This window comes from Neolamprologus multifasciatus, chromosome 20 (genome assembly GCF_963576455.1).
Source record: "Neolamprologus multifasciatus chromosome 20, fNeoMul1.2, whole genome shotgun sequence".
Taxonomy (NCBI): Eukaryota; Metazoa; Chordata; class Actinopteri; order Cichliformes; family Cichlidae; genus Neolamprologus; species Neolamprologus multifasciatus.
In genome coordinates this window covers 7,180,812-7,196,691 of record NC_140458.1, presented here as the reverse complement: position 1 = coordinate 7,196,691, position 15,880 = coordinate 7,180,812, and the positions used below count along the sequence as shown (strand labels likewise).

Below are 15,880 nucleotides of genomic sequence, written 5' to 3'. Positions count from 1 at the left end.
GTCATTTCAAAGACATTTTTAGCTATAAATGGAAATGTTGTCACTCTGTTACGTGATGGAAAAAGCACATAATTTTCCATAGCATCGGAAATCATTGGGAAACGCCTGTAAGACATTTGGAAAAACAAACCAGCTGGACTCAGACACTACATGCCCCAGCTGAGTCTTCCTTGGAATGTTATCTGAGAGTGTGTTTGGAAAAGACCGTGCATAACTGAATGGAACAGGTGAAAGCAGAGTGTGCCAAAGACAAGAAACAAGAGAAAAACAAAGGGTTAAGAAAGAGGTGCGTCAGGACTTACTTTGGTCGTGCTCACTTGGGTTCTGTATGTTCCTCAGATATGAAGAATCCAACCAATGTGCTATAGCAAGAAATGAAGTGCAAGCAGCAGAGAGCAAGCAATAGTGGGAAAAGACGTGACGGGGAGGTCAACACGGCACAAACATGAGCCAGAGGTCAAAGATCAACCGAGGAAAGCAACACAAGAACAAGGGAAACAAATGAAGTTAGCCAGGCAGGTGCAGAGAGGTTAAAGTTTCAGGAAAGTTAGACAGGAAAACAAATGCAGGGAGAGAGAAAACAGAGAGAGATAATAAGTAGGAGAATTGAAAAGAGAAAAAGTTGTAGTAACAGAAACAGGAAATCAAGAAGAGCCACTACAATTACGTGAAACAGACATATTACAGTGGTAGCAGAACAAAAAAATCAAAAAAATCCCAACATAGTTTCATGAGAAGCTGGAAATGTCACCATCGATTAGCTGTGATCAACAGTCCCACTAATCATTACCATCTAAATGATGTGGATACTGCTTCATGGGACAGAGGCTGCAGGAGGCCTGTGGTTTTATTAACCAGTGTCTGCCAGGAAACACACAAGGAAATCTCCTTACATGACAGCGACGAGGAGAAAAGGTGAGGGGCCATAATTTTAGACAAACCTCTTCCTCAGTCTTTCAACACAAAGAGAATACTTTACAAACAAAGTGCACACTTCCACATCCTGCTCTTCACATCTCAGCTGTCTGACACATACATCCACCCTGGCACTGCAGTAATGCAGGGAGGAGCTGTTTCCTGTTTTCCTTTTTAAATGGAAGAACTGAGCACCATTAAAAGAGTTTTGACTGGTTTTACCCTAAGTTCTCTCCACTGGCATGGGCAACAATGACCACGTTCTTTTTCGTGGTGACTCATTCATTCTTCCACTGCTTGGGGCGTGCTGTGAAATGTCAAGTGAGGAGGCCTTTTGGTTGTTTCAAGGAAGAGATCCAAATACAAAGGTTGATTTACAAACCATTTACAGGATCTATTCACTATCTTGTAAACAAAAGCCTTAAAAATGTATTAAAATGCTCCACACAAGCACTGTATACTAACAAGAGAGATTTTTTTTATGCTCCTCTCCAGATAAATATGAGTCCACTCCATAAACTTCAACAAACAGTAGTAAACAAGATCTCCTTCATAATTGAGTGAGTATACTGGATCCAGCTGTTGCACAGCTGCACATGCGAAAACCACGAGGGTTCTGACACACGTTGCTGTAGTTGTGGCATATATTTTAGAAGAAGGCAGAGTTGGCAAAAATAAAAAAAACTGTGTAAAGAGTTTTGTCTGGCTTGCAGCACGTCTGCAAAGCATTTCGTCAAGTCTAAAATGCCCAGCCAGGAAACAATTGAGAGAAAACATGCCCTACCCAAATGACATGAGGTTTCCCACAAGAATAGTGACCCAAACTAATTAAGGCTAATGAAGCATTTGCTACTTCAAAGTCTGCTGATCTGCTGTGATCACTGTCAGAAACAGAAAAAGAGTGGAAGCCAGAGAGGAGGAGGTAACAGATTTGTTAATACTCCCTGCTCTGTTATGGGTTGATCGGGCTGAGGTCACTTTCTGACACAGTGCTCACTGTGTAAGAGGCTGGATAGAGAGATATTTGAAAATACAACAAACTAAATGGATCTTTTACCCAACAGGAGAAACATAAAGTAAGTATATTGCTCAAAATAATTAAGACAACACTCAATCTTCATAGTATAACTTGAAGTCAGTTACACTTCAGGGACATCAATGTGTCCAGTTACGAAGCATAAACAATTGTGAATCCATTTCACTCGCTCTGAAGCAAATGAATGTGACAACAGGTGCAATGGAGAGGAAACAACAAGACAACTACATCCATTTTCTTCCGCTTATCCAATTCAGGGTCATGGGCAAGGCAATCCCTAAAAAGGGAATGGTTTTGTACGTGGTGGCCACAGACCATTGCTCTCTCCTTATCCCTCTAGACTGATTTTTGTATACTTTATCTTTTTGTTGGTGTCCTTTACACCACTGAGACACAGTCTTAAGAGTGTGGAGGAGATGCTTGAAGATGGATACACAAAGTGCAATGGACAGGGGCATAGAATGGCATCAATGCAGCAGATGGACAGTATCGGCTTCTTTGGGTCAGGGGCAGCAGGAGCACCGTCAGGACCCTAGAAAATGACCTTAAGCAAGCTACTGATCTGCATGTTTCTGACCAAACTGCTCATGGAGAGAATCAGAACCAGCACCACAAAGCTTGACTGACGATCGGGAGAGAACAGAAGAATGGTAGGTCTTCCACTGTGACTCTGTTCATTTCAAAGATGAGAACAGGTTCTCACTGAGCACAGGTAAAAAAAAGAGTCTGGAGTTATCAGCAACATCATCTTGCATGACTGGTTTGGCAGTGGGTCAGTAATGGTCTGGCAAGGAATATCCTTGGAGGGTCAAACTTCTGCTAGGTACAAGAATGAAATCCTCAGAATCATTGTCTGAACTTCTGGGCCCCATGTTCCTCCTGGTACAGCGTCATGTGACCAGAGTGTGCAGGAAATGCCTGGATCAAGCAAATATTTTTGAATCCAAATGAGAACCTCTGGGGCATTGTGTAAATAGTGCCACAGACTGTCCAGCAGCTCACTGATGCCCCAGGCAGGCATATGGGGTAATACACTCAGTAGAGTGTCTCATGTCAAGCTGGATTATCTTGTGGTTTAAAATGTGGTTCCCTCTGTTTTGGGGGGCCAGTGGATGTATATGAATTGTCAGCAACAGAAGAAAAACTAGTTAAGAACTTAATAAGTCCCGGGACTGGTATTATTTGATATAGATACTCTCTAGGGTGCAACCAGGAAGCCACTAATCAACTGTGGAGCTTTATCCAAATGAACTCATATCTGGGGAAAACCACAGGACAATTGAATACCCAGCCAATAACCACTTTAATTCAGTATTTGGTCTGCAGCACAATTAAACATTTTGCTAGCACAAGTGTAAGTTACTCACTTATGATGTATCGTAGCTTATTTTTAAGCTCATCAAAATGCACAGAGATATAAAGTACAAGTCCTTCCTGGAGAGAGGAAAAAGAAAATCCCTCCAGCAGGCAGATATGCTCTCTTTTAACGAAACCCTAAAAATCTCTTTCCTAAAGAGGAGTGGCACAAGCCAGCTCTCCAAGGCAACTCATTTGTTATTGGTACAACAGAGTGTAGGATCACAGGGCTAGGTGCAATAATAGAGCTCAAGTTAGTGACTAAGACCATTCAGCAGGAGTCTTTCAGAACTATGCCCACCCAAAATGAATTGCACACAGTCAGAGTGACAATCTGCTGCTTATGAACGGATAGAAGCTTTTATCGCTGATTGAGACGAGTAGGTAAGACAAAGGTTAGTCCAAACGTGTCGTTTAAAACTGCAGCACCAACGTTCGTTTGCTCCTACAACTGTCCTGTCCACAACATTCTGTTTCAAGTGCGTGACCTCCTTGTAGGGCTCCAGCATTACAACAACAAAGATCTCAGCAAAATAACTGCAGCTGCCAGCGTTTGTCCCTCTGTGTAAGTGCCCAAGAGGCTCCGTGTATCTGACACACTCTTGCAAACACACACACAGGCAGTGCCACTGAGACACACATACCAGCTGACCATGAAAAAGCATGAAACTGAGTGGGTGGCCTGGCACTGCTCAGGCCAAACTGACAAGACAAGCTACATTACCCTGATGTATTGTCCACTAATGGTGCAACATCTGCTCAATTTGACAGATAACGGAGGAATCCAAACCTATGTCATGTTTTTTTCAGTAAGCGCTCACTAGTAAATGATCAGCAAAGCCAGGTGAGGCTACACAGGAATGCAATACCCTGTCTGTGAGTCTCCCTCTACTCACATCAGTGTCAACAGTATACACACACACACATGCACACACACACACACACACAAATCACAGCATGTAGATCGAACTCCAATGACAGGTGAGTCCTTGTCTAGCTTATTTAAACAATGGATGAGAGAGCTAGTTTAGACAGCAGCATTAGATATTGATGTATAGCAATCTCAGCACGACAATAGCTGGAAGCCATCTGAGTTTCTCAGGGCTGAGATGCTGTTTATCATGTTTACACTGACATATCTTTTCACCACGTGCACTAACAAAACATAAGTGAGCCACAAAGAAAAAGAATGACAGCTAGTAGGATTGTTGACACAGTGACTTTGACATGTATTGCTTATCTCTTCCATTTTTAATATGTGGTTGTCTTTTCCTTTTTTTTTTTTTTTTTGCACAGCAAAAGATAAAAAAAATATTATATAATTTCTGAGTAAATCTCAAGACTTCTTTAAAGGGAGGCTACTTGGACAAATACAATACACTATAATACTGACATGTTCCTGAACCATTGCAATGAGAAATGTACTTAATGGGACATATTACGGTTCAAGTTGATCTACTATGGGACTGCACTGGGACCTACACCAAATGCCTTCCATTTGCATCTGTGGAAAGCATAAGGTGGAAAGAGCACACCTCCCTTCCTTTTTATGCGCATACATGGAAAGTTGTGGAGGTGTGGAGAATAAGATACAGCATAGTACAAAACAGGAACAAGAGACAACAGACACTGATAAAGTTTTTTTAAAAAGAAGCTGAGGTAGAGGTGGGTTGTAGCTGGACTTCTCTGAGAAGTCAGAAATTAATCAAGCATAATATTCAACTACTAAAAACAAATATTATTTGTTATTCTACATTTTAATCAAAAAATAATAATCCATCCTTCCATTCTCTTTCACTTATCCTTATCAGGGTTGTGGGGGAGGGATGGAGCCTATCCCAGCTTTTATAGGGCGAGAGGCAGGGTACACCCTGGACAGGTTGCCAGTGTGTTGCAGGGCTAACAAAGAGAGGCCGACCATTTGCGCTGATATGCACACATATGGGAAATTTAGAATCACCAATTAACTCAACCCCACTAACCGCATGTCTTCGGACCGTGGGAGGAAGTCAGAGTACCTGGCCCACGGAGACATAAGAGAACATGCAAACTCCACACAGGTGGAGTGGAACTCAGGCAACAGCGATAACCTCCGAGGTGCTCCAAACAATGTGCTTTACTATTTTTTCTTGGATAACAACAACTTACATACATATTTACAACAACATAGTGAATTAACCACTAGAAAATAATGAAAATATATTTTGCTGATTACTAGTACTGTTAAGCTGGGGCATAAACCTTATTTTTAGTAATGGCTAATTACCTTTATTTATTTATATAGAAAAAGAAGTGGTCTGCCATGTTTTTTCACCCTGGTCTAAGTATATTTTAAAAAAAAAAAATTCTCAAGCTTTTTACTCAAAATAAACACTGTGCAGAGCGTAACCCCAGCGGCCTTTTGCTAATTACTACACTATTACAAGCGAGTGGCCTGGTAACCTTTGTTTCCTTATGTCCTAAACAAAGTGGCCAATATCCTTAGAACACTGGGAATGTCTGTAATGGAGCCAGTGGAACAAGGAAAGGCTCTCACAGAGCAGATAAGTTGTCCCAAAGAAATCTCTTTGGGACTCTGAGTTTAGAGGTCACGATGAAAGGTTAGGAGGACATGGGACACAGTTTCCATATCTCTGGAAAAGATTGCAGACTATGATTAAGAGGGAGACAAAGAGCAACAATACACAGAAGAGGGTTCACAATAGCTCTTATTTAAGAGCAGTTTCAATTCCAGATGTTTTGCAGGGATTCGTTTTACATGTCTGAGACAAAGGGAATTGGGAATTCCTTAACCATCAGCAAACAGTCACACAACAGGATACAAAGCATAATGGGGGCATCTGTACCGCCAGCGTCTCACCATTTACAGAAGTGGAGGGGGAAGGAAGGCACAGGCTTGGGTGAATTGTCTGGACAGCCAACAGGACAGAGACACTCAGCAAAGTATTCAGGATTCAGCACAGGAAACAGAATTTCCTTCCCAAGGCAGATTTACTCAGATCTATATATGGTGCTAGTCTGACTACACTAGTCTTACGACCACGGTCATACTGGGGAGAATGCAAATGTGTCCAGGCACCTTTGAGATAAGGCAATATAATTAAGAAAGCACCAAATAATCTCAACTTTCTTTTCAACAGCTATATTAAAAGAAAATTGACCTCTATGTGAAAACAAAAGCAAGGAAGTTTATGGAACCAGAGAACTTGGGACTGTTCTTGACTCATTCACGCTCAAAATGTTAACACACACAAATGGAAATATATTTTCTCATCCTGTACTGTGAACAGAACACTGATTTGCTGTGTCTTTTATGACTTTTAAATATTTTTTCTCACACAAATCTTTCTGCCATTCTCATTATAAGAGCAGCTCAGCGTGCTGCAGAAGGCAGGAGTACAACTGAAATAATCTGCATAACTGTGTTTATGGGGTAAAAATGTCTCAATCAGTCAACGCTAAACAAATACTGAAGGTTGAGTCAAAAAGTGATTCAACAGTCAGTTAAGCCTTGCTAGTCTAATCTGCCGCTATCACATGATGTCAACACCACACACATTAATGCTAGCCGTGTCAAAATATCCTCTGGCACCTTTAACTGGCCTAGATTCTGTGAGGCCAGGCAGAATTGCTATTTCTGTGAGTGAAGCACATGATGCTCTTATGCTAGCTTGCTACCAAAACAATTATTGTGCCCTGATGTAATTAGCTCCACGAATTGTTTCAAAACACAGTCTATTATGTGTCAGAGTCTTTTGGACATGACCTTTTAGTTCACTGGCTCTTCATATGGAATCTACTTTTGAATCTATGGTATTACTGAATACAATTTAATGTTCTTTTTATAAATTCTGGTCCTCATTACAGTCAAACAGGATGATAAGTTATGGTATGCTTTAAAAAATGGTAAATGGCCTGTATTTGTATAGCGCTTTACTAGTCCCTAAGGACCCCAAAGCTTTACATATCCAGTCATCCACCCATTCACACACACATTCACACACTGGTGATGGTAAGCTACATTGTAGCCACAGCGCCCTGGGGCGCACTGACAGAGGCGAGGCTGCCGGACACTGGCGCCACCAGGCCCTCTGACCACCACCAGTAGGCAACGGGTGAAGTGTCTTGCCCAAGGACACAACGACCGAGACTGTCCAAGCTGGGGCTCGAACTGGCAACCTTCCGATTACAAGGCGAACTCCCAACTCTTGAGCCACGATCGCCCCAGGGTGCAGCCATACCCAGATCAAAATGGCTGAAGTTATGGCAGCAAATTTCTATCTTTTACATATAGTCTATGTAGATCTAAAGACTTCAGATAATCGAGTGTCATGTGAGAACTAAAATTAAAAGAACTTTAACCTATTAGCTCCCTAGTACCTGTGATTTCCGATTGCATGCAAATTCCTAGTGTGTTCAGGGAGTGTCATGTATACACATGCAGACAAGTAGTCAGCAGTCATGACTAAACCAGAATACTTACTTAGAGTAATCTAAAGTGAGAAATGGCAACTTTGGACAATGCTTGGACCTAACTCATTGCTGTCACAAAATAGAGTGTTAACACTATAATTATGGGAAATAAAATTAAAGCACATATAGGATGCCATCCATCAGTGAAGTTTCACGGTGAACTATAAATCAAAACCTGAGCAATGGATATCTACGATGCGATTCCAGTTATCCTTTGACGTCGAGCATTAATTTAGCTACAACATCACAGCTCAGCAGTTAAATGTAGTATGTTACTAGTTAATACTCTTAAGGCATCCTTTGTGGCTAACCCTGAGTAGCATGCACACATGTTCAGTGAAAAGGTCAGGTAACAGTAATTCTTACTTATTTTGCTGTCTGCAATGAAAAGCAACCCATGGATTGTAAAAACTATAAAACACGGACCAAGAAAAGCGGCACACATAAACTTTAAGTATGATTAAAGAGTCAGACCATCATGCAAAGTTTATGGTTTCTGCATTATTTTTTTCTGAAACTATGTGCAGTGATATAGTGTGTTCCTTGAACAGAATACAAGTCTGAATAAAAATAATGGGGTAGAGGTGCTTTGCCGCAGTTTTTATTGTTCATTGGGCGTTTATGTATCTTATTGTGCTGTCACCTTTGCCAACGGTTAAAAGGATGAAAGAGGAGATGTTTATGTCTCAAAGATAAAGCCAAGGCCCTGTGTTATGACCAGAGTCTGGCAAGCTGGCGATTAGGGAGGAGAGGGTGTAGCAGGATGTGGAGGTATCATCACTCAGGCACCGACAGACATTATGCACAAGTGTGCATGCACAAACGCACGCAATGACACGCACGCGCGCACACGGTGCTACTGGTGCACGTCAGAGTCGCAGATGGGGGAGCTTTAGAGGGCTGAGTGATCCACCGCATGTAAACAAAATCTGTCAGAGTGAATTGTTAGATCCACAAGATTGTCTCTTCACTTACTTGTGCTATCAGGCCACGGTGTGCTTCCATATTCCTCTCCACTGGGCTGGTCTGTGGAATGAGAGAAACAGAAGTATAGGTCAATGTGCCAATTTGAGGTGAGGAAAACATGCTTTATTCAAGTATATTTAAAGTAGTGCACCAAATCTCCTGGACATCTATATTCCCCTTAAACAGTCGGAATCTCGCAAGTCACTATAAGACGAATCTCTGAACAAATATTTACCAATTTTCTGTTTTGGCGTGGGTTAACAGTCTTAAGAATTTATATTGAAAGCATAAGTGGTGTGAATTAAGAGCAGCTGTTGCTTTGTGGTTATGCAGCTTTTACCAAACCCACCTCCTGACGCTTCATCAGCTGCAAAGTCCTCATCATCATCCAGTAAACTCTGAGATCCCTGGACAGTTTTTTCTGCTTCCAAATCTTCTGGCAGAGGAACCTCTCCCCATACCTTGGAGGCCTGTGTCACCTGCAGTAAACACAGAGTGATTAATAAGGGTTGAAGTCTCTTGGGAAAAGGGTTACACCCAGTGCTATACATGAGCTCTGGAATTGTGCAGAGAAAACAAAAGCTGGAATGGGAAATGAGGCATTGTGATCTGTTTACTTTAATCTTTTATTATCTCTTTTAACAGCGTGCAATTAAAAGTTCACGACATCTAAGTTCTATTTTTTTCCGTCCACACGCTTAAATTCAAAACATGGCGTTTATGTTTTTTCCTCATGTAAATGTTAATGCGACAGAAATTCACAGCTGACTCCAAATTCAATGATGAACACAGGAATACCTGTGTAAGTACACAGGCACACACACAAATAAAACTTATTTCCAAAAGCCAGAAAAAGCAGCTGAAGTTCAGATCAGAATGACACTAATCTGTTAAAGTATCCTTTACACTCTGTTCTCCAGGCTAAAAATATATGCCACATACCACAACTAGTCCTTCAAAACTGACTCTGTACCCTGGAATCAGGAAATAGTCAAAGAATAAACCATCATGTGCCCTCTAGCACCTCTAACCAAAACCTTTCTTTTTCATAAAGTGTTTGGTAAGGGCTGGATCACGTGACCCTGAATCCTTCCTTAGTTATGCTGCGATAGGTCTAAGCTGCTGAGGGCTTCCCATGATGCACATGAGTATTTTTTCTTTGCCATCTCCCGGTCGCAGCAGATGGCCACATCTCCCTGAGCTTGGTTTGTTCCTGTTAAATGGGAGTTTTTCCTTTCGACTGTTGCCAAAGTGCTTGCTTATAGGGAGTCATCTGAATGTTGTCCTTTTTCTGTTTTATTGTAGGCTCTCTACCTTACAATGTAAGGTGTCTTGAAGCAACTATTGTTGTGATTTGGCTATGTAAATAAAATGGAATTGAATTGAAACATCAAAAAGTCATAAAATGTCAGCTCAAAAAGGAAAAGTGGCTTTTTATCCTGTTTACCACAATTTGCCACGTTAGTGAGGCATGTTAGCATAAATGTATTGCTTCACGCTGTGCCTGTTCTCCTGCTGTATTGCTCATAATCTAAAGATTTATTAAATATGGAACTTGATAAAGTGTTAGTACATTCACCTCAAGGGAGATTTGAATACCCAGTCCACATCAGAATAATTCCACATGACCTTTTCCTCAATTATTAAACTACAGACTACCAGCCTCAGGACGTGCAAATTCTTTTGCAATATTCTCTTTATTGCATGACAACACATAGAAAATCAAATAAGCATGTAGCCAGAATAACGTCCTCCTGCAGGACACGTGACAGACACATCAGACACCTCACTGAGAAGACACAAAGCTTTTCCAGCCATTCCCATATCTGATCATCTTGATAAAGTTTACTATGGCGGCCTGACTGGAGCACAGTGTGGGTTTATTATCTCTGCTCTCAGCATCTCAGCATGCAGACTGCTCAGACGCTGGCTATAAGTTTAGATACGACTCTGGCAGGAAGCCACCTCTGGCATTTCCAGTAGGCATGGCACGCCAGTTCCTATTTCCACCCAACTCTGTCATCGTAGTTTTCCCATTTGAATGGATCCAGCTAATAAATAACTAGATCTAACCCCCCTAAATCCTCTCTCCCCTGACTGAACACCCTTACAACAACAATCCCGGGTCATTTTCAAAAGCAAACTGCTGACTAACCAAATTCTTTTCAGTGATGCCGACCAGCCAACCATTGGTGTGATCATCTCCCGCTTCCCACTCCCTTGGGATGGTGCATGATCTGGACATGCTGGATGCCATTTGGGTGGAAAAAAAAAACCCTGAACAAACTTACAGATGGCTGCATATTCACACCTGATCTAAAGCTAACATGCTGAGCAACACTTGTTTGAGAATGTCAGCCGACCTCATCTTAGACAGAGCTGAGAACTCCATGTGAATGCGCCCTCTCACTCCATTCTAGTTCAAAAGCTAATCTGACCTTTAGTCTGAGTCTTGAGGTTGAGACATGTCTGTGGTGTTAGAGTTATCTCTCCCTGGAGATAAAGCTCTTGACGGACTGTAATTCTTCAAACCCCACCCCACCCAGAGGACAAACACCTCAGAAGCTCTCCTGACTCTAGTATTTTGCTATGTAAACACATTGCTCTATTACTTTGTTTCAATTTCCAATAAGACATGGTAATCAGGTTAGGCTTTAAAAAAAAAGTAGGCATCAACATAAACGCACAGGAAGTGGCCTAGATACACACAAAAACACACATGGACACCTTTCACATATAATATTTACTTATAAATTACTAACAAATATGCAGCATTGACCTTGCAAAACCTAATGGTAGTAGCTGTACAAAAGGAAATGATGGAATCCATGAATAATGAGTGGCAGGTGACATGGGACAATACAGACCTTCAGCTGTTTAGCATGAACAACTGATGATGACGGCAATGAGTGAGAAGCAAAACGTTTTGGAAAACGATTGATCGCACTACACAAAAAGTGAGCCAAGAACCTTTCAAGACTGAAATACTGTCAGCTGTCGTTGAGTCTTGCAGCTGGAGGCCTGCTATCACCTCTGGTTCTCAGCAAGTAATGCCTCCCTAATGCTAATATTTGCACTGCAAGCCCTTTTATTCATCATTCAAGCATTTCATTGCAATTTTTGGATTTTTTGCATTTCTAATCTATCATCATTCTGTGCTGATGAGTTTCACATTAACTTTCCCATATTAACCTCCTCGTCTGCCCTTTGACGAAAACTGATTGGCACTTAGTGGTATTGTGCTGCCTGCATGCCAAATTATAACAAGCGTGAAACTGTGGAAGGCAAAACAGCAGTGCAAACTGATTCTAATGCAGATAAGTAAAAAAACTCACAAACACTGGCATTTGGTACCACGCGCAAACAAACACGGTCAAATACAGCCTTGCATGAACAGACACACACTATCATACACCCACACGTCAGCATTCCCGTCCTGGCTACATCTCAGTGATATCCAAAGCCTGTCAGAGGAAGCGTGAGAAGATTTCTTCAGGGATTCAGGTCGCCCACTCTGTTAATAAACCCACTGATGCAGCTGCAGGACAATCTGTAGGAAATATCTTAAAGGCGCAGCCAGTGTTTTACAGTAAAAAAAGAGAAAGAAATTGGATTTGCTCATGGCAGACACGAGTCTCCCGCAAGTGATGCTCTCTCATTAAAATGTTTATTGATAGCAGCTGACGCTATTTGTTGATAGCAGCAGCACAGGTTTAGCATTTAAATCACCTCTTGAGCTCACACAACCTATCAGCCTTTGTTCCCATGAGAGCTTGGGATATGCAAAAACAGAAAAATGAAAGCTGGAAAAAGGCAGCATTGCTCATTCCAATCAATTTGATCCAAACGCCAAGTTGTGACCTTTTATGCAAGCAGAAAACCTTCACAAGATGAATTCTCAGCCTACTTGACCCTCCATCTCCCTTTACCCACCACACCTTCTCTTCCTTTTACCCTCTCTAATATCTGCTTGGGCTTGAAGTCGCAGCATGTACTATGCAGGAATGGAATGTAAACCGTAGAAAGCTTCAAGTAGATGAAAGCTTGACACATACTTAGGGTAGGTTGAAAAAGGGCCAACCAAGCACAACCGGGCACCAATGCAGGTTGAGTCATTGAACTCCCTTTAGCTGACCCATTGTTATCTGAGGAATAGGTGTTGTGAACAAGCAGGCCTACGCTAGATCAGGTCTACTACAGCAGGTAAAATTATGTTGTATGTGCATACAAAGAAAACAACATGAAAAAAGCTACTGAGAGAATAAAAGAAATTACATGATTCTCATGCTACAGTTAAAAAATATTAAGATGCTAAATCTACTCATCTCAAAACATTGCTGTTTTCAGATATGAGGGAGGTTTTACAACATGCTTGGCTGAGTGTTGTGAAAGAGTGATGAAAGGAAAAGAGGAAAAAAGATAAGCCCAAGAGCATCGCTCCTTTGCACACCTTTGACTACAGATCTGTGTTACTAGTGCAGGATTTTTATGTTTGTATGATACAAATTTCTACATTTAACCTGCGTAGGAGTGGTCTGTGATTTGACAAACTACCAGTTCCGACAGTAAACCTCTGCTTGAGCCCCTACTGGATAAAGCACTTGCACAATGTGGCCCTTCTGCACTCAGCAATACATTGGTATTTCTACATGGTTTAATCTAATGTGACTGGACAGGAAGGAAGTTTAAGGAGCCCTTTGACATTATTCACAGATTGGCTTTTTAAAGTGTTCAGTGACTAATGCTGTGGGTGGAACAAACACACCAGATTTCTTCAGAAGAAATGAATAGCAGTGAGAAGGAAGGGGCCCAGAATAGCATATGTCCACATTTCTGAACACATTTTTGGAGTGTCTGCTCGACCATCTTCTGCTTCAGCTATATACTGGTATTTGGAGAATGATGCTGCAGGGTGCAATGCAATAAGAAGCATTGCATTGCAATGGAAAAGATGCAATTCAAAATTGGGTTAGGTGTTTGTTTTTTGTTTTGTTTTTTAGCTTGAATGAGTCATAGATAAGCATTAAGTGGCTAAATAAAAAGCATCTGAAAATGGATTGGTACAAAGACTGGACTAAAAATGAAAATGAAAAAACCTTCAGAAAACCTGGATAACTATTGCTCAAGACCAGTTAAGACAACTAGAAAAAACTAGAAAATCTGGTGAAGCATATCTGCCCTTTTGCTTCACCTGCACAAGTGCCGAGGTAGGTCTCCCCTGCAGAATTGGTTTTCCCTTCGTTGGGAGCAGCGCTGGGCTCTCCAAATCATGGACAAACAGTATCCCACAGTTGTTTATGTTTTTAAAGCCATTTTGCACAGAGAGGCATTTTTTGAAAAATGTATTGATAGCAATGTTGAATATTATTACACATGAAAAAAACAACTACACGTAAGATAATTACACCGTGACGCCTCTGCCTTTCTAAATGGAAGGACAGTAACTGTGTGTGTGTATGTAAGCGTGTAAAAACCTGAAGATAGTCAGATTAACAGTAACAGTATTTTGTCTCTATCTGCCATTCTGCAATTCATCTCATGTAAACAATAACGTGCGCACAGCGTGACGTGAAAAAAGGCGCACACCTTTGACGTTGCGTGACGAACTCTGTATTCCTCGTCCACACGTAAATGCAAAAAAAGGAGTTTTAAATAATCTCCATTTTCGGTGATTCGAAACGCCGTTTACGTGTGGACGAAACAGCTGCCTTTTCAAAAATACCCGTGTAGGTGTGGACGTAGCGTAAAAGAATTAGTAGTTTACTTTCTTACTACCTGTAATTTATTGCAGATTTCTTGTATTAGCTTAATTGTTTACTAAATGTTTGAGGTGTGAAATAAACCGCAATGGAGCAAAATATGGGTGTGTGTGGTTGGAGGATGTGTTTGTGCGTGCGTGTGTGCGTGGGGGGCAAATATTTTTCTTGTAAAACAAAGGGGGGCCTAGCAAAAAAAGTTTGGGAACCACTGAGTTAAGGTATTAGTTATACCAGAGTTATGCTTTTTACATCCACTAGGGTAAATTTTAACAGTGATGTTAGCACAAGCAGCATAATATGTAAGAAAAATTATTAATCAGTTGCTTCTGCAGCAGTCTGTTGTCATCCACAAGCATGTAAGATCCCAGCCTCAGTCTGTTGCTTTTATCTAATGTCCATCCCTTTATAGGAGGGCCAAACATTCCATGTGGCAAGCAAACATGGCCTCGGGCTAGCATTTGCCACACAGCCTCACACACACGCCTTTCCCTTTATACCAACCCTCACTGTTTAGGGAGGCATGTCAAAATAAGCATCCAGCCTGTATAGACTTGTGTACATGGTGCAGCTAAACAGGATGAGAACGGATATCTGCACTGGAGGCAACTGGAAAAGGTGATGAGTTTTTCCTTTGTTGTTCCCATGGAATTAAAATGGAGGAGTCATCACTGAATACATGCTTACAAATATTACTTACTTTTACACCTTTTATACCTGTTATTTTAGTCTGCTCAAGTGCTTTAAATGTGACTGATGCTAACTGATTCCACTACATCGTTAGATGTTCAACATGGGTTAAAATGTTTTTCTTTTTGTGTGAATCTAAATTGGTTCAAAACAATATCACTCGCGAATTGGAGCGAGTCACGATAACATACTGTATTTCGGGCTCAAAGGTCAGCCTGGCGACACCATGACCAGACAGGGAGCAGAGATTGCAAACCAGCCGTGAAACAAGATACCCCAGCCTAATGCTAAATGAAATCCTATCTCTAATGGTCTTTTTGTCAGCCTCAGTGACAGCAAAACGACAAGACTTGGAGCCTTGCTACTTTTAGTCTTTATTTATGTTGTATTGGTGAGAGTTTAGAAGAAACATACAGCATAAGACTTTATATTAAATCATCAAAAAAACTGCATAAACACTGATTTTCTCAAATTTTCTTAGGTAGATGTAAGTGATTTCAAAACCTATATTGCATTCCCAATGTGGCTGGGATAATATAGCATGACCACATTCCCCCCCAAATAATCCTAGGCGTGAAAACCTAACTGACACCTAAAGAAACACAGTAATTTCAATTATCACCCCAGCAGGATGCTGCATTAACAGACCACCTAGAATGACAGCCACTCCTTTTTCAATGGTCAGTCC

The 15,880-nt window shown here is 41.2% G+C and overlaps 1 protein-coding gene across 18 annotated transcripts in view; it reads right to left on the bottom strand.

Moving 5' to 3' along the window:
* hspg2 (heparan sulfate proteoglycan 2) overlaps window positions 1–15,880 on the bottom strand; it is a 105,406-nt gene that overhangs the window by 68,359 nt on the left and 21,167 nt on the right. For 15 of the 18 annotated variants that reach the window (XM_085145335.1, XM_085145336.1, XM_085145348.1 and 12 more), the window contains exons 2-4: window positions 9,096–9,225; window positions 8,756–8,806; window positions 303–362 (exon numbers count right to left, since the gene is read on the bottom strand). In XM_085145335.1, coding sequence (XP_085001461.1) covers window positions 303–362; window positions 8,756–8,806; window positions 9,096–9,225 — 241 coding nt within the window. The remainder of the gene's footprint in view (window positions 1–302; window positions 363–8,755; window positions 8,807–9,095; window positions 9,226–15,880) is intronic. The other 3 variants (XM_085145342.1, XM_085145347.1, XM_085145352.1) reach the window with 1 other exon arrangement.